Genomic DNA, 21370 nt, shown 5'->3' with positions numbered 1-21370 from the left:
TACGATATTCATTCTTCCTGCCAAGGCACCCTGACTTTATGTACTGATGTTTTTGGAGCATTTTAGTGTTTGGAAAGGAATATGTATAGTTCCTACCGTACACTATTTTTGTATGTGACAAAACGGTCCAAGTCCAATCTGACATTGGTGTCTTAATTAAATGCTAAAACTTTACTGAATGATATAGGCATGATCTAGAGGCTCTTGCTTTTTATTTTGTTCCACAAAGACTTGCCAGGCGCTGTATGTACTGCTGCCGAGTATTTCAGAGCTGACATCATCTTCTGAACACGTCACAGAGGACCACTTTCTCTTGGCGAAGGCCAGACATGTTCCAATAATATTTCTGGTTAGTAGTCTTAAATATAAACTAGGTGTTGTTGGTTATGACAAAATGTACATATAACAAAGGTCAGACTGTATCACCAGTTTGGGAAACAAAATGACAAAACTAAACATTTATTACACTGTGGCTTTTTGAAAAGATGAAGCCTGTTCTTAGATTTGTGTCAGTGTTCAAATGTTTTCATTTGAAAAAAAGCTGGGATAGACTCCAGTACCTCCGCATGAGGATAAGCGGTAGAAAATGAATGGAAAAAACAATATTAATTCACAGGGTAAATATCACATTTCAGATTCACCTCACTCTGACATCATATTTTCCTGACCTCCAACTGATGTCTGAAAGCCTGTGCCTAACACCCAAAGTTATGGGTATGCTTGAACGCATCATCACATGACAGTAGCACTTAATCGATCCTGTTTATATACATTGTTTATTGTTCTGTGCGAATTATATGAACAAATAAGTCAGTTTATACTGTTAAGTATATTTTATATACAAGTCAGCCTGGGAAAGGGTTTGTTAGCCACTTCCACCGGAAGTCTTCCAGACCAGTCCTTACAAGTGAGTGGTGAATGAGACGTATTTTTGTGTGTGTGTGTGTCATGTAATTAGATACACATTGATTGTTAACTGCTGTAGATCAGTGTTTGGCAACCTTTTTTTTTTAGCCACAGTACGTTTTTTACATTGGAAAAATCTTGCCGCACACCACTAATTACCTCACGTGCAGCACTAAGTCTATTGGAGGAACGAAGCAATCAGCGACGTGTTGCCACACGGACGAATATTACATTGCTCCGCCAGTCTTTACACCACGGACCAATGATAATATTTGCAGAAAATGATTAATAAATGTGAATTTAGAAAAAAGTATTTGGATAATTACTAGTGTACAGTGGAATAGTGGTTGAAAATCACTGCTCTACATTATGTTTTAGTGTAGGTTTGGAGCTGTTTAGAGACGATGTATTCAAGGACTTCCTGAATTAGTAATAGTATTCATCCCAAATTCTTTTGTATATTATTAATGCTTTATATAATTGTGCCGTGACAGTGGTGGTATTAAGAGGTGGACTGGGTCCCCTACTGAAGGCCCAGGTATGAAATGCACCACCTGCCACTAGTAAATGTTTTGCGCTTTTCAGTCCACACATAAGGGTGTGTCATGGAGATAAAATCATTACAATTGGCAACATTAACACTAAATATCAGATGCTTTGTTTAAAATATACAAAATGCCTTGCAAAACGTGTCTTTTGTTTGCATAATTTAAGGTCTACTTAAAAAAAAAAAAGAACTTGCGTTGTCACTTCCAGGATGCTGTGTACTCTGCCTTGTGGGGCTGCCAAAGCTCCATGCCCTCAATGATGCGGCGGATCATGGAGGCGGAGGTGATGAGCAGGTGCCCTGCGGCGTTCAGAAGGGTGGAGGCCATACGAAGGGCTTCTCTGCAAGAATTCAAACTTATCATTGTATCATTGTTAAATACACCGTGTGGGGATTATGAGCAGAAACTCCACCTACCTGATGACTTTCTTGGGCCCCAGACACTGGAAGTCAGCGCTCACAGAGTACAGTCCTTGAAAGGTGGCCTTCACGCTCAGAGAGCCAAACAAATCCCTTGCGTTTAACTTATAAAGGTCAAAGGTGACACTTGCGATGTCTTTTCCTGACTTGGGCTTGATCTTCTCAACCGCACCCTGAAATGACAAGGTGCATGTGATCATGTTGTAAAATGGCATGACTGTGGAGTTGGTAAAGTGAAAATAATCATTCATTCATTTTCTACCGCTTATCCTCATGAGGGTCTTGGGGGTGCTGGAGCCTATCCCAGCAGACTTTGGCGAGAGGCGGGGTACACCCTGGATTGGTCGCCAGCCAATCACAGGGCACATATAGACAAACAACCATTCACACTCACATTCATACTTATGGACAATTTGGAGTTGCCAATTAACATAGCATGTTTTTGGAATGTGGGACCTGGAGAAAACCCACGCATGCACGGGGAGAACATGCAAACTCCACACAGAGATGGCCGAGGGTGGAATTGCTAGCTGTGAGGCTTGTGTGCTAACCACTCGCCCACTGCTATGGCTGGAGAGCCCTTGTTGACCTAAAACCTAAACCCCGGAAAGAATAGCAGCCATTGATGATGCACTTTTTAAAATGTCCAACCAACAGCATCAAGTCTAGATTTTGGCAACCATCATTCCATTCCACGATTGTGGGACCTCTGAGACTTATTTTTACATTTCTGAAAAATACTATAATAAGGGGCAGTTCAGCTTTAAGGTTTGCCTTGCAGCAACACCATTCATTTAGTTAACAGCAAGAAACAAAATCCTACCACTTGGGGTTGCCATGTCTGTCCGGGCCTCAAGGCCATGATCATCGAGTTGTCTGGCAGAGTTGAGAGAAATTCATCGGACCCTACCTCTGTTCCATCGTCTTCACAAACCAGAGACACCAGGGAGAGCAACAGCGCCTGTTGTACCTGCGGCACACATTCCAAGAAAACCACAACGGCATGTTGCGTGTTTGTAGTTTAGAAATGTTTCTCACTCTTTCTTTTAGCTCCTCCAGAGTCCCAGCCGTGACACCCTTCCTGACTTCCCTGTTGTGGCTGCAAACCCTGAAAGGTCTCTGCGGTGGGGACCACACTCGCTTGGTTACTGACCTGAAGACAAAACAAATCAAACAATGTATGACACACATATGTACAGTGGTGTGAAAAAGTATTTGTCACACTTAAATGTTTCAGATCCAACTAATTTAAATATTAGTCACTGACAAACCCAACTGAACACAAAATGCAGTTTTTAAAATAAACTTGTTTTCATTAATGAAGAAAAAAAATCCAAACCTACATGGCCCAAAAAGTAATTGCTTCCCTGTTAATAAAAACTGAAAAAACTTAATTGAGATCAATCAGTCTTGAGAAGGTAATAAAGCCATTTCTAAAGCTTTGGGACTCTAGCAAACCACAGTGAGAGCCATTATCCACAAATGGAACAGTGGTGAACCTTCCCAGGAGTGGCCACCCAATCAAAATTACTCCAGGAATGCGGCAAAAATACCTCACATCAACATCCAAAGAACTACTGGGCAAAACAGCCTGTTCCATGACCAAAAAGAACATGAAGGCTCATCTCAGTTTTGCCGAAAAAAAAAAACATCTTGATGATTCCCAAGACCTTTGGGAAAATACTCTGTGGTCTGGCGAGACAAAAGTTGAGCTTTTTGTGTGTGTCCCATTACATCTGGTGTAAAAGTAGTACCGCATTTCAGAAAAAGAATATCATACCAACAGTAAAATATGGTGGTGGTAGTGTGAGGGTCTGGGGCTGTTTTGCTGCTTCGGGACCTGGAAGACTTAAAAAGTAAGGCTTCCTTCTGTACTACTTGGTAGTTTAACACTTCAGGAAGAATCGCATGCAGCTAGCCTACCTGCTCGCTGCCCCCACCCCCTTTTAGAAATACATACAATACAAATTTGGTTTGTTTGGTCAAGCAATCGCTTGAGAGATGGGTCTTTATCCACTTGCAAGGAAATATTGTAAACTGGCAAAAATACCAGTGTGAATGCTAAACAGAACTAAGTGTTGTACAATTTTGTATAATTTGTACATTGTAATTTTACAGTTAAAATATCAACACTTACTTTAGAAATGATGATGTTGTATCCATTCTGGTCAATCTCTTGGTTGTTTTGGTGTGCTGGCAATGTCAGCGATGCTTGCCTTTGATCGGGCTGCTGGACTTTGATCCAAAAGTGGTGATAATTCAAAAACAGGACAGCTAAGGCAAAGTTCATCAAGATTGTGTATATGTAGGTGTAAAGATATCCTTATTTTCTTTGTACACTTTGTCTACAAGACATATACACCGTAGACATGGACTTTATTCCAGACAGATCCCAACAAAGCATAAAAAGGAAGCATAATTCAAAGCAAAATACCAAAACATAATATATCATAGCCATCACAGCCGGTTTGTGATTGGCTGGCAACCCGTCCAGGGTGGACCCTGCCTCTAGCGTGAAGACAGCTGGGATAGGCTCCAGCATACCTGTGACCCTAGTGAGGACAAGCGGTATAGAAAATGGATGGATTGACATTTTCCCAGTGTGAAGGTTGTCGATTTGTGAATAAAAATGCACTTTCAATGCACATAATTAACAGTGATTGTACATCGAAGGTAGTCGAGTTAATGTATAAAAAAGTACTAAATCCACAAAATAAATAATAATGAAACAAATAATTATAAAATAATTAAAGACTTAATAATATAGAAATATGGTCTAGATAATATAAACATGATCCAAATTTAAATGAAAAATACAAATTGCTGAAATAAACTAATAAATTGCATTTTTATTCACAAATGTTTGCCAAATGTACACTATAAATGTGACGTTTCCAAAATACACGTCATATCCGGGTAAGCTTTGGGTACGCTTGTTATGTACACAATATTGCCCGGATGAACGGGGCTCTAGAGATACCTCTCCTAACTGGTGAAGCGTCTCTCCGCCGGCAGACATCGTGCTTCACATTAAACGTTCACCATTAATGCTGGTTAGGCGGGAGTACGAGAAGCGGAACTTTTTGATGAAAGTGTAGCTAACCTAGAAATCGGAGATAGCGATGTCGACGTGTTAATGTGGGATAATTGTTGGCCTCAGGTGTTATCCGTGATCATAAACATAATCTACGATAATTCATCTCACTTTCAGAAGTTGGACTACGTAAGCATATAACTTTGCTGTCATCTCGTCAAGAAGTAGCTTGTTTGGCGGCAAGGCTAAGAGTGTTTTGTACCATCTAGAATGGCGTCAACAAAAGCTACGCATAATGGTAAGTATTTTTTGGCTGGCCGCCGTTTTGTATATAAATTTGTTTGTTATTTTTACCTTTATGATGTCCCTAGAAGTACCACATGACAGAAATGTTAAACCTTAAAGGAACTGTAGGCAGCTGGCTCAAGATGACGTTTCATTGTTTTCAACCAAAAATACAAGTACACCTCCACCGGCTAGCATGTTACCAAAAGTGTTTTTAAGACCCGATTGTTCAAATAAATGTTTATATTTTTCACAATCACAAATTAACATCATAGACATAAAATCACAACGGCAATCAACAATTGCAGTCATGCTGTTATTATGACAGGCATCTCTAACAGTGGCTAAACTTAGCCAAATCGCTATCAGCTGACAACAAACATTATAGCGATCTAATGCTATTTATTGAGCATGCGTTGTGTATGCAGCAGCAAACTAGAGAAGATAATGTCGTTGCTAAATGTGTGAGTGACAGGCACTTTGCCAGTATTAATTAACTTGTGTGGGATAAATATCCCCCCCATAATACTGTTATGGCATTTTGAATGGCGAGTAACAAATATGCCGCCTGTGTTGTGTTGCAATTTTAGGCACATTTTTTATGGTTGTGAGGTCTTAAATTTACAAGTTTAATATTTCCTTTGTACTATCTTCTTGGCAGATGTCAATCTCCCCATTACTGCCCTCAAGCTCCTGGCTCCACCTGTGCGTCTGATGTCTGCAGCCCTCTGGAAGGTGATGAAGCAGAGGGATGTGAAGCTCTATGGAGTCGTGGAAGAATTTGTGACGTCTGCATGCGAGACTGTCCCAGGGTTGCTGACTTTGAGACACCAGAGCAAGCTTGCGCTGGGGCTGAGAGGCCGGGTCAGTATTTGCACTTTCATGCTATCATCTCAATCGCGAGACACACCTACTTATGTCATCCTCTTTGTTTTTCTTTCCCAGCTAATCTTGGATCTTTGCTTGGAACAAACCGATGCAACTATCATAAAGTCCCACCTGCAAAGGATCAGTTTTCCTTCTATGCCTTCAACATCTTCACATGCTACTGTGGTAAATATGAAATGAAGTGACAAGCTAGTGTTTTCAGTACCTCACAGAAGTGAGTACACCCGTCACATTTTTGCAAATATTTAGTATCTTTTCATGTAGTGACACTTTCTAGTTCTGTGTGATATAACAGCATCTTTTACACACAATGTAGTCGACATCATAGTAGAAAATAATACATCTTAGACATAAATAAGACATGAAATAGACTCGCACGTTAGCACTGACAGTATGCTTCATGCGGTGGCTATTGTCTCATCAATGTAACGTTTCAGACCAGTGTGGAATACCACTGTAATGCCGCTGTTTGTCATTAAAGATGCTGCTAACACACAGGTCAACTCTGGTTCGCTGATGTCACAGACATCACTTCCCAGGCCCTGCCCCTTAAGATAAGATATGCCTTTTATTAGTCCCACAATTTCAGGTTTATAGCAGCAAAAGTACAGTAGCACAAGAGTATTGTACAAAGCACACAAGAGCCGATAAAGTGCAAAAACAGGTTAATACAAATTAGAATGTATATACACTATATTTGGTTATACACATGTTGACCATACGTAAAATTTGATTAAAATGCCTGTTGACTAATAGGCAATAGTCAACCACAAAACAGCGATAATGTATGTATTTTGAAAACCTGTGATGGAGTGAAGCCCCGCAATTCAAACTGCGAGGGAACCCTGGAATGAAAATGTACAGATTGTACAAATATATTAAATATTTTGTGCGGCTACAATAAATGTACACTCTTTATGCAAGCTGTACACAGACTACCTTACTTTGTATCAAAATGTTGTTTCTTTAGCGTTGTAGAATAAAATATTTGCAGAAGTGCAAGGTGTGTACTTGCTTCAGAACAATACTGTATGTGTCAGATTATAGGCAACCATTAGTTTGCTTCAATTGCTTGTATTAACTCTGATGCTTGTGTGCTTAGAAGACGGATGTAAAGATTACTAAAACGGTTGAAAGTTTCCATATGTTGGTTGACACGCTGTTGACCGATCAGGTTGCCAAAGAGCAGTTCTTTAAGGTGAGTCATTCTCACAGAATCACACACCAACAATTTTTGACATATCTTAACTCCTAATGTTACATTTTTCCCGCTCCGACAGGAGGATTTCCCTCAAGAATACGGTTCTTTGTTTGACCAGGAATTGGAGAAGCTACTATGGGAGTTTATTATTCGGCTAGATCAACTGTTCCCTGTTCCAACGCTTGCTCAGGTAAAGACCTTTGTTTTTGCGTATGACCATAGTGCATGAACATCTCTGCTCTGATCAATCAATAGACGGTGTCCTGGCTCAGTGAAGCCCCTGCTGTTTTGGAAGAGTGCGCTCAAGCAGCCTCTCAGCCGCAACTCCTGAAGGTTTTACTTGAGCATCAAACCTGTCTCGGGCACCTGGAGGCTGCTGGTAAATAAAGAACTTACTCTACATGCTGGAATTGTAGCTGGTATGTGGTATGGTACTTCTGGTACTAGTATGTATGGTACTTCTGCTATGTGCGTGCGTGGGTTTTCTCCGGGGACTCTGGTTTCCTCCCACATTCCAAAACATGCATGCTAGGTTCAATGTCTACTACAAATTGTCCATAGGTATGAATGTGAGTGCGAATGGTTGTTGTGCCGTAACACTTGGCTGGAGACCATTCGAGGGTGTACCCCGCCTCTCGCTCAAAGACAGCTGGGATAGGCTCTAGCATACCCACAACACTAGTGAGGATAAGCGGCATAGAAAATAGATGGAGGGGGGAAAAAGCTTTTTATTTTTTGTGCCATGTGTTGTTTTGCTGCAGCATCCCTCCCTCCAAACATGGGAGACTCCATCCTGGCTTCCCTCTCTTTGCCCCTCTCTGGAAAAGTGCCCTCAAATCCTCAAGCAAGACCCGCAAAGTCTTCTGGAGACGTTTCCGCTGATGCAGAGACACCAGCCAAAACACCCTTCATCACCCCTGTCATCGGGCTGATATCTAACGAAGAGGTGCCAGGTCTGAGCACTGCTGGTCAGAACTGGAAAGATGACACAGACTTTACTTCTATCAAAGCAATGTTGCCCAAGTCCCAAAGTGACAGCGTGGAAGATGGCGACAGAAGAGCCTCAAGAAGAAGCAGTGGTGTGAAACGCAAGCAAGCTGGCAGAGGAGAGAGTACATCTGATGACGAGGAAGCTTCTGGCTCATTCCGAGATCCTTCCACCTGTTCCATCGTTGCCTCCTGCCTCAACCGCCAGCCCAGAGTTGTCATCCATGAACTGTCCATCTCTAAACCAGCGGGTCAAGCAGGAACATCATTCTACCGGCACAGGCACGTCTCAGCAGCTCAAACCTCCTTGCATAAAGCCTTGAGAGGCCACCAGCCTGAAACATCTACCCCTGCTTCTGTTCTCCCCTTGGACAATAAAGAGTAAGAGGTGTTGACAAATCTTAAACAGCATTAATTTTTTGATATGTACCTTTTTATGTAGATCAGATTTGAAAATTTTCTACAATAAATGCAACTTTGTGTCTCCTTGTTTTAGTTCTGATGGCGAGTTTTATGAGCCATATTCCATTGAAATCTCATCTCCAGCACTAATTCTTGTACTCTTTTACTGTGTACAGAAATCACCCCAGGGAAGCATCTGTAGGCGCCTCCTCATCTCACCAGCAGTGCAACAGAGGTGAGATTAACAAGCATGGCAATATGGCATCATTGTACAGGTTTAAGTAGGTGTCTTGTGTATAGAGGCTCCGGGCCCTCCTAGCGATGCAGACGACTACGTCGCAGATTCTGAAGACGAAGCCACTAAAAACTTCAAAGGACGGGTAAGTAAGACAGATGTCTAAAAGATCAATTTCTACTTTTCTTTTTAACATTCGATCTCCCACAGCTCTTCATGAAGCGCTACTGCAAAACCAAACACGGCACATATTTTCCCACTCTGAGGGAATTCTGGAAACCGAGCATGGGACAGCGGAACCTCTCCTTACCTGTTCACAGCAAAAGGAGACGGTGAAAACAACCTTTTTAGGGTAGCACAGGGTTAGGGAACCTATGGCTCAGGAGCCACAATCAAATTTATTGGAAGGGTTTTTTTGACGACATTTTAAAAGTAAATCAGGAAAAAACAGTTAAAAATAATGTCGGAAATATAAACTTTTTAATGCATTTTAACCCATCTATTTTCTACCCCAATGCAAGCGGCTATAGAGCCAATGCCAGTTGTCCTTCCAAAACGTTATTATTGGATCATGGTAGCCTACCCCAGTCATTGAGAGGTCAATAAGTAAACTTCCCTCCTTTTTAATGAAACTCAGCTAGCTAGTAAACCCTTTAAAAGAAGAGGATGGTGAAAAGAACGATGCAAAACCACGCAGCACCAAAAGTCACATTTTATTTATTATTATTAAAAAGAATATATTCAGAACTTTGTATTATTCTAAAAGTGTTGGTCTAAATGTATGCATTTAGTTGTCAATTTTATGATATTGCTATACATTTTTTCAAATATGTGGCTTTCATGACTCATACAGTTTTTTTAAGATTTGTGCTTGTGAATAAAGTTTACTGAAATGTAATACTGTCAGTGATTTTCAGCCACGCCGTGAGAAATCATCATGAGGAACCATGAGTAATTTTCATTTTAAAAATTACATATTTTCTGCAAATATGTCATAGCCGGGGGCTGCACGGCGGAGGAGTGGTTAGCATTCAGGCTGAGTTCAATTCCACCCTCAGCCATCTCTGTGGAGTTTGCATGTTCTCCCCGTGCATGCGTAGGTTTCCTCCCACATTCCAAAAACTAGGTTAATTAGGTTAATTGGCGACTCCAAATTGTCCGTAGGTATAAATGTGAGTGTGAATGGTTGTTTGTCTATATGTGCCTTGTGATTGGCTGGCGACCAGTCCAGGATGTGCCTCACCTCTCCAGCATCCCACGGCAACATGTAGTTGATTGATGGTGTGCCACAAGATTTTTCCAATGTAAAGAAGCGTGTTGTGGCTCAAAAAAGTTTGAAAAACACTACTGCATGTAATGTCAGGCAAAAAGGTTTGAGCAAGAACTTTTGCAATCAGCAGCGGGCACACCAGAATGCTGTAATGCAACACAAGTCTTTTTTTCCATGACTGTAAATGGCAATTGTGGTGCCCCCTATGGGTTGTGGTCTACATGCATGGCATGTAGCATAGCATAGGTGTAATAAAGTTTCTAATCATTACAGAAATAGCCATAGACATTTTACTTTATGTTTTACACTTGTCAGTCCCCGAAAGTTGTGCACTGTTGCTAGTTGATTATGATAACCACCCATACAGAAATGCAATGTCAAGCTGATCATAACAAATAAAAAAACCCTGATCCCAACAACAGGAGATAAACCATAAAAATCACCAATCATGGATAATAATAATAATAAGCATCTACCAAAGGATCACAGCCGACAGCCCATCCCACCCGTCACTGTGATGGTCTCTCCAGTCATGTAGGAGGCCTCGTCTGTGCACAAGAAGGCAACCACGCCCCCTATTTCCTCTGGTTGACCGGCTCTGACAGGCAGGAAACAAAATTCTAATCAAAATGTTTGTATTTTATTTCATACTTCAACTATTTACAGGTTAGGTTGATAGCCTCAATAGCATCTAATTACTACAGTTGTCTACTAAATATACCTTTTAATGCACAGCTGCTTTTTGAAGTCATCCATGATGTCGTCATTTTTCCATAACTGAAATCAGTGGAAGAAAATGATAACAATACAGGGTCCAAAGACAAATAATAGAAGCTAAAACATCTCACCGCGGAGCTGAAGCTCGTTTTGATTATTCCGGGGGCCACGCAGTTCACCCTTATGTTACTCTGAGCCAGCTCAGGGGCCAGCGCCCGGGTCAGACCCACTAAGGCAGTCTTACTCACACTGTATGCACCCAAGCCCTGCAGAAACAGCAGGAAAAAAGTCAAATAAAAACAGTTGACAAGGTTTATTTATCGGAAAGTGCAATGATTCCAACTGTGTACACCATTTTTTATGGTCTGACCTGCATTGGTTGGTAGGCTGCCACTGATGACACAAACACAACATTCCCTCCTCTAAAAGAAATAGCACATTAAAAAAGTATGTCATTTTGTGCTATTCTTTTGGTTTGTAACTCACCCCCTCTTTTCCATATGAGGCACCACCAACTTAGTCATGAGGAAGGCTGCTTTTACATTTATGGACATAATCTGCAATTAATTAATACAATTCAAGCAGGATGCCTTTTTTCCATCATGCAAAAAAATAAAATTCAACAAATAACCTTGTCCCAAACGTCCTCTGTGGTGTCCATAAGGTTTCCAAAAAAGGGGTTAACTGCTGCATTGGACACCAGGATATCGACACCGCCACACTGATCCAGAGTCTGCATAAAACACACAATAAGATGCGGAGAGGACATTTGCACACAGACTTACCAATTGAAGCAGTCTCTCCCTATCCTCCTTCTTCCCGACGTTACAGGTGGTCCCAGTGACCTGGATGTCCTGGCTCTGCAGCAGTGCCACGGCCTTGTCCACACCAGTCTGCCGCCGGCTACTCACCACTACATGAGCCCCTCGCTTTCCCAGGGCCTGTGCTGCAGCCAGGCCGATACTGGGCAGGAGAATTCATGAGGCTAGGCTCCGGTGCTCTAACATTAAAGTCATTCTTACCCAGCTGTAGAGGCTGTCACTATGGCTACTTTTCCAGTTAGGCTGCTCTGAGACATACTTCTTCGTCCTGAGACAAGACCAGAACAAAGGCACCTGGAAGTAGCCCTCAACATCACCTGTGGGTTAAAAACAACAGTTACGTGACCTCAATAGTTCATGGAATGTTAATTATGTGAATGTTTAAGGATATTGTACACAAATGTGAGGTGCATTTCAGGGGACAGTCCAAATAAATCCTGAAATGTCATTCAATGACAATGTCAATGACATTCAGGGCTAACCATTTCCCATACATTAATTTACACATTCCTGTTACACAAATTCCCTCTGAAAGTATTCTTAACACATTCGAATTCCTCAGTGATTCAAACCACTAAGATTAAAAAACTTCCCACTTCCCCCACATTTAAGCTCCAAATGATTCACACGCCGTTTCCACCACTAGTTCGATAAACGTGGGTAATAATAATATTTTGTTTGAAATATAATAACAAATTCAAGTGTACAACAAGACCTTTGGACTCCTTGCGATCCCTGGGAACTGGCTGCAAGTTGTTCCGGGTGAAAGTGCCCTGTCAAAATAAATGCTTACATATGCGATTGCCTTTAAAGCCATATTTTAAAAAATGTATCTAAAGCACATCTTTCAAAAAATATATTTTTGAAGTCAAAGCAATTAATTAATTATCATGTACGTGGTTATTGTTCAAATTGTTCAAATAGTTTACAGTTTGTGTATTTACTCGTCGATTGTCTTATTTACGGTTATTTCTTTGTATCCTTAACGCAACTCACAATAAAGAAGCCAATCAGAGAGAAGCAGTCACCCGAACTGTGGCAGCATATGCGATCTCACATGCAACTGGATTCGGCTAAAAGAATGATGGTGGACCATCCACGCTGTTTTCAGATATACACACTGCGTCAGCCTTATAGAAGGAGGAGATCATTGTGTTGTCATCGCTGAAAATGATTGAACGCCTATGGCCACAGAATTTTACGCTCGAGAAGAAGTGATTTTTCGCCGATGTCTTACTGTACGCCGGTGAAGTTTATTGGCGAATGCAAATAAGGAAGGTGTGTATGTTTTATTTTAACATGTTGTCCGCTCGGTTCACCTTGAATGGTGATGACCGCCTTTGTGTTTTGGTTAGCAGCGAAAGCGGATGAAAATAAGCAGCATTAAGTGCCGCTAATGTTAGCCTGCTAGTCTTAGAAGCTAGGCCGCGGCGATAGATTGTGTGTTCGTATCTGCTGAATGAATTAACACTCAACTACATTATTAGCGCAACCAACGAATGGCGACAGATTGAAAAACATCGCTGGTGTGTATTCTGTAAATGTGATGCTAAGCTAATGTTAGCTTTCAACATAACGTCACAGGGCGTGGAATGATGGACAGGTGTTGCAGCTGCTATATGTATTTAATTGACTCGTATATGCGTTCATATGACCGTTTGTGTGTTTTTTTGTAGAAGGCGGAGACGATGTGTCCTCTCCAAAGCCAGCTGTGCCTAGGCACCGAATTTTCAACATGGAGAGCCGCTGCAGAGATAACTGGAGCCCGTTGACTTAACACTAACACTTGAGATTTACTTTCCCTGAATCGTAATCGCAACCCTTGCAGCAATGTCTGTTTCTGTAAGTACACAACCATTACTACAAATGGACACTTTTAGAAGGCATGTTTCTGTTTTAGTTGTACTGTACCTAACATATTGGCAGTGATTCAAGAGGGTCGCACATGGCTCAATAGACCCTTGCTGTTCCCCAGGGGGTCGTCTTTAAAAATACAGGGGGGTTGGCCTCCTCTTTTGGCTTTGGGTTGGCAATTAAACTCCAATAGCAAGAGACAGATGTGACGCTCATCCTCCCCCCTCCCCCTTCCCTCACTCATTCAGCCTATTACCATTAAGCCCCTGTGTCCATTTTGATCATTGATCCTTCTTTGGCCTGCTTCCCTGTCGTGAATTTCATGTGTTTATTTTGCTTTGAGTCCCTTATCTTGCTATTTCTTTCTCACGTGGGCGAGCTCTTCCCTCTTCACTCGTATTCAACCAGTGAAGCCCTCAATAGTCCCTATTTAACATTGGCATCAATGTACTTGTTGTTAGGAGATCACAGATTTGATTCATTAAAAAACGACTTCAATGTATGCTGATATTTGGTAATCCTCCCCTTTCCCTTAGACGGTGTTAGCAAAGGCGCTGTTTGACAACACAGCAGAGAGTCCAGAGGAGCTAGCGTTCAGGAAGGGGGACATCCTGATGGTTCTGGAACAGGAGAAAAGCGGGGGACCTGGCTGGTGGCTCTGCTCCCTGCACGGTCGCCAAGGCATTGCCCCGGCCAACCGTCTCCGCCTTCTCCAGACCGCCCCGCCCCCCGGCCAGGACGCTGTACACTTGCCACCTGTTGCGCCGCTGTCCCATACGGCCACCAGCAGCAGCATAGAGGACGTAGACGGCGTGTACCGCTGCCCGCCAGCTGTCGGTGAAGTGCGAGCAGCAGCCAGTGCAGCCTTGAGACCCGGGGAACTACGTCGGGTGGAGAGCGGGCGCCCACGCTCTCATTCCAGCTCTGGATCTCGACCCAGGCCTGAGTGGGACATGGGAGTGGCGGGTCGTCCACGCTCCCCGTCCCTTAGAGGACGAGGCACAGAAATGACAGGAGGTGTTTATCAGACCCCAGTCAGCCCACTTCCCTCAGCTGCTCAGCATGCCAGACAGCCAGGAGTTCAAATAGCTCCAGAGTCTGTGTATCTGTCCCCCAGGGCAGCCGAGGAATCTGAGGACACCACATACCTTGTCCCTAGAGAAACAATTGCAACAGGACTCTCTGATGACTGTTACTTGGTGCCAAAAGGGACACCACTGGCAGGTGAAGAGGTTTACCAGACCCCAACAGGAGGAGTTCTGGCCAGTCCGGCCTGCACTAATGGCCCCTCCTCAGTCAGCGGAACACCCGGGGCCCCCCAGTCTAAAGTCAACCAGGACATTCCTGGCATGTACCAAACCCCCACCTCTGTGGCAGTAAGCCTTCCAAGGACTTCAACCGCAGCTCTGGTGCATCAGCACTCATGTCAATCATCTCCAGCCCAGGTGTCCCCCAGGCCTCTGCTCAAGGGTGCACCACCCAACCCTGCTGTGGCCAGAGGCAAAGCTGGTCTGGTCTGCCACAGAGGATCCCCTTTGCTGGTTCGAGCTGGGCACCCCCGAGTTTCAGGCTCGCCAAATTTTGCCCGAAAGCCCCCTCCGCCCGCACCCCCTGTGAGGGGGGTCACCAGGAAAGACGGGCAGCAGGCGGCACCTTTGTCAGGGGATTCCAGTGTGGCCCCCATTCTTGGCTGTAGGGGCACCCCTGCAAGCCTGCAGCAAGAGTTGGACAAACAGACGAGTCAGGACCTCGAGAAAAGCAACAATATGCAAAACAACAAAGGAGATGATTATGCAGATCCTGTGGATGACCAGGTATGAGTTAATTCAAGTGTCAATGTTAAACCTTAATTATAATATAGTGAATATTTTATTTAAATCATGATTGATGTTGTCGTCAAAGGTTTACGACACCCCTCCCAGCGGCAGATGGCAGCGTCCAGTGCCGACTGCCGTCGATGATGGCGATGATGGCATCTATGATACCCCTCGTAGTGTCCCGCCACATGACTCTGAGACAGAGGTGATGACGACTTTCAGTTTTTTTTTTTCTGATGGCTCATGGTCCCATATTATTTTGTTTGTCATCAAAATTAGTGTGTTGTCCAAAACCAAGTCTAATGTAGACAGTTTAAAAGTGCTTTCAGTACACACTACTGGGAACATGCCATTTTGTGTGTCTGCAGCTTTAATGCTCACGAGCTGTTTGTTCATGAGTGGGTGTCCTTGCACTTTTCTACTTTTTACATATATAGACTGTCTCCAACATAATAGATTGCAGTGTATATGTTCCATACAGCAACAACATTAACATTAAAGAGTGCGGCAGGAGGACACAAACATTAGCAACACTAGCATGGCTATGTGAGCATATGGTGCTAACATCACAGTCAAATTTAACCGCAGCATCATGTCAGGCTAGTCTATTCCCGTGAAGAAACACAACACGATCAAATTTACAACTGACTGACAGATAGTTGGCAAAGATTTATTTTAAGATGTGTAGGGAAGCCTGTGTTTTTACAAGGTGGCGAGAATGTACATGGGGCAGCCTCATCCAGGGTTGGGTGAAGGTAGTATCACGTCCATAGGAAGCAAGTTTTTCCGGCATGAAAAGCGAGTGAAAAGTGGAGCAAACAAATGAAGGGAGGGAACGTTTGGTACGTTTTGGTACAGTTAAACATACAGTGTTACGGTTTGAACATGATTTTGTGCACTGCAATGTCCTTACCATTTGGATTGCATCTCCATCTCTGCTTTTCCCACATTCCACTTTTAAGCCCCTTCCCCCCCAAGGCCACACCTGTCTCAATCTGCTGTGAGAGCCTGTCTATCCGGTCCAAATGCTGCTGCTATTTTCTCCCAGTCACACCCATCTGTTAGTGTTAGGGCCAGGCCAAGGCCACAGCACCAGTGGTCTGTCTTTAATGCGACTTGAACGTGTGTGCCAGCTGTTGAGATTGTTTTTTTGTCTTTGCTTTAGTTACTACACATGCATGCATTTAATGATGTTTAAGAGGATAAATATATCCTAGCCTTCTTTTACTTGTGAAGAAGCTCTGTGAGACATGAGCCTGTGGAGGGCATGTGTTCTTATTTCACTACTTGCATGCATGTCTCCAATGGAATACTTCTGTCAGTACACTGAGTTCCTGAGAGTATGAATATTGACCTTACTTTTGCTATAGTTATGTGTGAACATAGTTATTCAGTGAAAAAGTATGAAAGTGTGCGAATTGACACAGCCACTTTATAAACTTCATCCATCTCCTCCACGTGCAGGTATATGACGTTCCCACCATAACGCTGAATGGGTCTATATCTGAAGTCACGTCAGTGCCCGGCGATGCTGATGATGTTTACAGTGTACCCACTCTTCCTGGTGTCCCTCTGGTTTCTGGGGAGTCCACCACCAGCCTCTGTGGGGAGGACGCCAACCAGAACGGGCAACTCTATTGCGTCCCAGGTTCAGAGAAGCGAGCAAGCGCGGGAGATCAACAGCGTGACTCTTTGGAACCAGACTGCGGTGTATATGACATGCCCGCTCTGACGGCCGAAGTCCTGCCTCACTCCTCCTCCTCGTCCTCCACCTCCACACGCCGCCTCTCCTTGTCCAGTAACGGCTCTGGGGATGTGCAGTGGAGAGCCTCACTGTCCAGCTTAGTCCACGCCGTGCTGAGTACCACCTCCAGTTCGCCCGCCGCTCTGTCGTCCCGGGACCTCGCCACCTCCCTGGCAGAAATCCTGTCCACGTGGAAAGCCAGTCATTCCGGGGATCCTCCACCACCACTACAGCAGGCCTGGGCTCGCCTATCAGACCTTCTGCCCGCTTTGTCCGCCATCGGCAATGCTCCTCCATCTGAAGGACTCTTGTCTCTAGTCCAGCGGTCCCTTGAGGAAAGCGCCCTCCTTTTGCAGACTCAGGGTCGCCCCCGTCTCCCTTCCCAGGAATCTCTGTCACGCAGGCCACTGCCCGCGTTACCGGTGTCTGACGGGAAGTCGTCCGGAGGTGGAATGGGCTCCCGTAAGAGTAGCTGGATTCAGGAAAGGCCTTTACCCCCGACGCCTCAGCCGGCCTTCCCCTTGCCTCCCACTTCGGCCACCGTGACCCTCACAGTGTGCCCTAGCAACAGCGAGGACGACCCCAGCAACGAGTATGCAGGAATCGGCTTGACCCCCATTCCTCCACCAGTCACTAACGGAGATAGTGTTGGATACGTTAAGCTGCAGGTCGGTTTTCATTTCAAACTACGTGTCAATGGCAGATACGTACAGTACAGGTCAGAAGCTTGGAGACACTTTTGTATTGTACCAGTAATTGGATGTTCTCTCCTAATCCATCTAGGGAAAACCGGAGCTTCCACTAGCACAGAACGGACAAACGATCACTTCAGAGCCAAGAGTGAGTCACTTCCTTTATGTTTTTACCTCTGCTTGCTCCCTCGTCCCAAATGGCGCCGTTGTCAGTGCTTTTTAGGGCAGAAATGCAGTCTATGCAGATGAGTCACGGTGGTTGTTTACCAATTAGACATGTGACTCAAGAATCCAGCTTGCAACAATGATTTGCCCTCCTGAACGGATTACAGTTCAACTGTGTTGCTATCTTGTCAAAGATTTTTTTTTTTTTTGCTCTCTGAAATGTAAATAAAAATACGTCACAGGAGCTAGAAGCAAGATTACAAGCAAGCTTTGTGTTTCTCTTGCTGGAAGACTGAGGTCACTTTTTTTTTTTTTATCACTGTCTGCATTTTTGTGCTTCTTGTTGGAGTCTTTTGGTTGTTCCCAGCTAGCCAACAAGAGGTCACTTGTGTAATGTAACAATCTGGCCTCACACAGGGAGTCTGCAGGACAAGTAAAAGACAGGCGTTCAACTGACGTACTGTATAGTATTTTCTCCTGACAACTGCTGTCCTTGTGTCAATGCTTTAGATAATTTATGTATATTGTACATAGGGCTGACAAAAACGCTTTAGCGGTGGTCACTAATTTATTTAATTAATTACTTTTTTTGTGTAATGCATATGCACCAGAGCAAGCATGCCTCCCCACGCACTCACACAGTCTGACTCTCATTTAGAACTCTGACCTGAACACATCTACAGCAGTACAATTCCAACGCCATATACTGTATGCATCTCCAGCTCAGTTATTTAAGAAGAAAGGCCTTCTCTGGTTAAACATTTTAGTGCATGTTTTAGTTTGGTAATTGTCTATATATCGATATCGTCCTCCCAGCTGACTCCATCGCCTCCTCTGCCGGTGTCCCTCTCCCTGGAGGACTCGGAGCTCCTCTCCTTTTACTCATCCCAGAGCCTGGCTCACCTCTCCTGCCTGGCCGACGCCATAGACGTGCTCTTCACCAGCGTGCAGGGCAACCAGCCGCCTCGGATCTTCGTGGCCCGCGGGAAGAGCCTCATCGTGACAGCCCACAAGCTGGTGTTCATCGGCGACACGCTGTCTCGACTCCTCACCTCTGCTGACCTCCGAGCCAAGGTGCGTTATCTTGATGCTAACGTTTGGCTTGATAATCAGCAGGATTACCCAAAATGGGAACAGATGAGGAGCTATAGGCCACAATTTGGAGTTTGTTTTGCTGACAGCATGGTTTGACATGCGAGAGTGACATCCATTTTGTTGAAACCCACACATTACACACATAATTGGATGAGAACTGCATCTGAGGTGTAGTTTTATCCACAATATAGTGGATATATTCCTATATAAGGTGCTCAATTAAGCATTTCAATCCAACTTTATACATTCTCCCCACACACCAATTACTTTCAAGAGGCGTAATCGCATTGGTGTGATGACATGTCTTTACTAGTGAAGTGAAGTTGTGGGTTGTGACTTTCAGATCATTTTGAGTCATCGTATTTTTGTTTTTAGCCTGAAATCTGTTTGTTGTTAAGAACTTGCAAGGACCAATTGCATTACATTCATTCTACGACTCAGTGACATTGCCCGTGTGCATACAACGACACCTCTTTTGCCCTCAGTTGACAAGTTGATCTCTCGCCTACCTCCAGATCACAACCTCTGGAGGTCGACTTTGCCAGGCCTTGAAGGCGGTTGTCGTGGCGACAAAGGGTGCCGCCCAGAACTACCCATCAGTGTCGGCGTCCCAGGAGATGGTTGATCGGGTTGCCGAGCTCTCACAGCAGGCAGCGGGCTTCTCCACTCTGCTCCAACGCCTGGCCGAGATCTCCTCGTGATGCACCCCCAGCGTGAAAACCCTTGTTGACACTACATACCTTCTCTCTCTTGGAAAAATGCCTTATTTGTTGTTACACTATACACACTACAGCCCTGTGTGTGCTTCCTTCCCTCTTGTGTGTGTTAACTTATTGAGGATGGCAGGCTGCTTATATAGTTTTGTGCGTCTTGCTTTACAATGTTTCTTTTTCCCTTCCCCGAGCCCTCATCTAAATATAGCACAGAAGGAGACGTTTACATTCTGGATCTGGCCTACTTTTTACTGTGATACCTTGAAGGCTTTCTCTGTTAGCGCCACTCCATCCTTACTTAGCCTGTGCTGTGTTGTGTTTGTGTGAAACGTGAAGACTCCATGTTGTAATCCAGTCCAGTCTGGATTACACTCACAATCCGCGACACACCTTCCATGAAGACTGGCATCCGACGGGAATCACCGGAGCATGAATAATGAAAGTCGCGGGACAAGTTGCCCAGTGTTTTTTCTTCCCACACTTGCACAACGGATGAGAAACCTGTCTATCGACCGTACGTGTCTCCACATGTTGTGATCTGCATGCTGTCCGTTGCATTTTGCATTAGTGTCCCACTAAATGCGCCGCTCATCTGGAAGTCGTTACACTTCTGCTTTCATGTCTGTCTTCCACAAAGCTGGATCAAGGCCCTTTACTTAACCTACTAATCAAGCGTCTAATTTCGGATCATTTGGGAGAGCACCGTAATTATTTGGTCATCCTTAACAAGCATGCTCTGAAGAACTCTTCCCTCCTGTCCCATTTTTCCACCGCTGTAGTGTCACCTTGTGGATGTTTGAAGTATTAATACACCTATATGAGTATGACGAGAGCAAGTTACCTTTTATATTTATTATGTTTTTGGAATTTCCTGTTTCATAGCTTTAATATGCTTCCATTTGTCATACGCGCATCCTTTTTACCTTGCGTGAGTTATTGAGAAGAAAGTGTTTTGTTTCTATTCACGGAAAGCTATACCAATCACATCATGCAAGTTTTCTACATCACAAGAACTCATCCCCGTTTGCTGAGGTATAGAACCATACTGACCCAAACCTCTTTACAATTGAACACTATATCTGTCGTTGCTGTTCAGAATAAACAAATACATTTTTTATATAATGAAAACAGGCCTTTGTCATTAAAAGTTGCGCACAAATGAATATTTGCGCAGTTGTCATGAATATATGCAGAATATTCTATAATATCAATGCACGACAATATGTATTTTACGCAATTAAAATATTGCCTGTATTTGCTGTTCTGTCAGACTAATGCATTTGATGAGGTAACAATTTGCATATGCAAAATAGGAATAATAAACAATGACTTGATAAAAAATGATTTAGTTGAATAGTCCGACAGAAGGGGTGTCCAAAAACAAAGTAGGGGCACTTTGCTACATTTTGTGCAATAAAGATGCTAAAACCAATCCAATGTAGGTTATTATCTGCCAAGCTATCTTAGCTTTTTGTTATACGCGACAAAAAATAGTGCAATATTTAATAATGGCTTGATTGTATGTTTTACAGTAGGCTGAGGGCCGATAAAAAAGGAGCTGTAGCTGTTTTTTTAAG

General features: G+C 43.6%; 4 protein-coding genes across 7 annotated transcripts; 2 read left to right on the top strand and 2 right to left on the bottom strand.

The window, feature by feature from the left end:
• Positions 1 to 196: 196 nt before the first annotated feature.
• On the bottom strand, positions 197 to 4269 carry cideb (cell death inducing DFFA like effector b). The gene is made up of 5 exons (XM_058066754.2): positions 4011 to 4269; positions 2912 to 3026; positions 2697 to 2843; positions 1871 to 2046; positions 197 to 1794 (listed from the first exon to the last, which is right to left on the bottom strand). Exons 1-5 carry the CDS (start codon positions 4034 to 4036, stop codon positions 1653 to 1655), a joined length of 606 nt encoding a protein of 201 aa, XP_057922737.2. The 5' UTR covers positions 4037 to 4269; the 3' UTR covers positions 197 to 1652.
• A 637-nt stretch (positions 4270 to 4906) lies between these two features.
• On the top strand, positions 4907 to 9797 carry tinf2 (TERF1 (TRF1)-interacting nuclear factor 2). Of its 4 annotated transcripts, none has more exons than XM_058067800.2 (10): positions 4907 to 5205; positions 5854 to 6056; positions 6138 to 6245; positions 7183 to 7278; positions 7361 to 7471; positions 7537 to 7660; positions 8043 to 8550; positions 8847 to 8905; positions 8971 to 9050; positions 9116 to 9797. In XM_058067800.2, exons 1-10 carry the CDS (start codon positions 5178 to 5180, stop codon positions 9239 to 9241), a joined length of 1443 nt encoding a protein of 480 aa, XP_057923783.2. In that variant the 5' UTR covers positions 4907 to 5177; the 3' UTR covers positions 9242 to 9797. The 4 variants fall into 4 exon arrangements, 3 of the variants coding, with proteins under 3 accessions (XP_057923783.2, XP_078653066.1, XP_057923782.2); XM_078796940.1 differs by having other exon boundaries at positions 4908 to 5205; positions 7186 to 7278; positions 8043 to 8649; XM_058067799.2 differs by having other exon boundaries at positions 4908 to 5205; positions 8043 to 8649.
• dhrs4 (dehydrogenase/reductase (SDR family) member 4) lies at positions 9626 to 12494 on the bottom strand. The gene is made up of 9 exons (XM_058067802.2): positions 12429 to 12494; positions 11915 to 12030; positions 11678 to 11855; positions 11524 to 11625; positions 11379 to 11449; positions 11263 to 11314; positions 11024 to 11158; positions 10897 to 10952; positions 9626 to 10773 (listed from the first exon to the last, which is right to left on the bottom strand). The coding sequence occupies exons 2-9, from the start codon at positions 12025 to 12027 to the stop codon at positions 10659 to 10661; spliced, it is 822 nt and encodes a 273-aa protein (XP_057923785.2). The 5' UTR covers positions 12028 to 12030; positions 12429 to 12494; the 3' UTR covers positions 9626 to 10658.
• Positions 12495 to 12777: 283 nt separating this feature from the next.
• efs (embryonal Fyn-associated substrate) lies at positions 12778 to 20921 on the top strand. Its single transcript, XM_058067798.2, has 8 exons — positions 12778 to 12991; positions 13390 to 13555; positions 14104 to 15381; positions 15470 to 15589; positions 16849 to 17796; positions 17912 to 17968; positions 18802 to 19059; positions 19596 to 20921. Exons 2-8 carry the CDS (start codon positions 13544 to 13546, stop codon positions 19779 to 19781), a joined length of 2859 nt encoding a protein of 952 aa, XP_057923781.2. The 5' UTR covers positions 12778 to 12991; positions 13390 to 13543; the 3' UTR covers positions 19782 to 20921.
• Positions 20922 to 21370: the final 449 nt, after the last annotated feature.

The sequence above is a fragment of the Doryrhamphus excisus genome, linkage group LG2 (assembly GCF_037039965.1).
Source record: "Doryrhamphus excisus strain RoL-2023G ecotype Guam linkage group LG2, RoL_Dexc_Guam_v1.1, whole genome shotgun sequence".
Taxonomy (NCBI): Eukaryota; Metazoa; Chordata; class Actinopteri; order Syngnathiformes; family Syngnathidae; genus Doryrhamphus; species Doryrhamphus excisus.
This window is presented reverse-complemented; position numbering and strand designations above follow the sequence as displayed.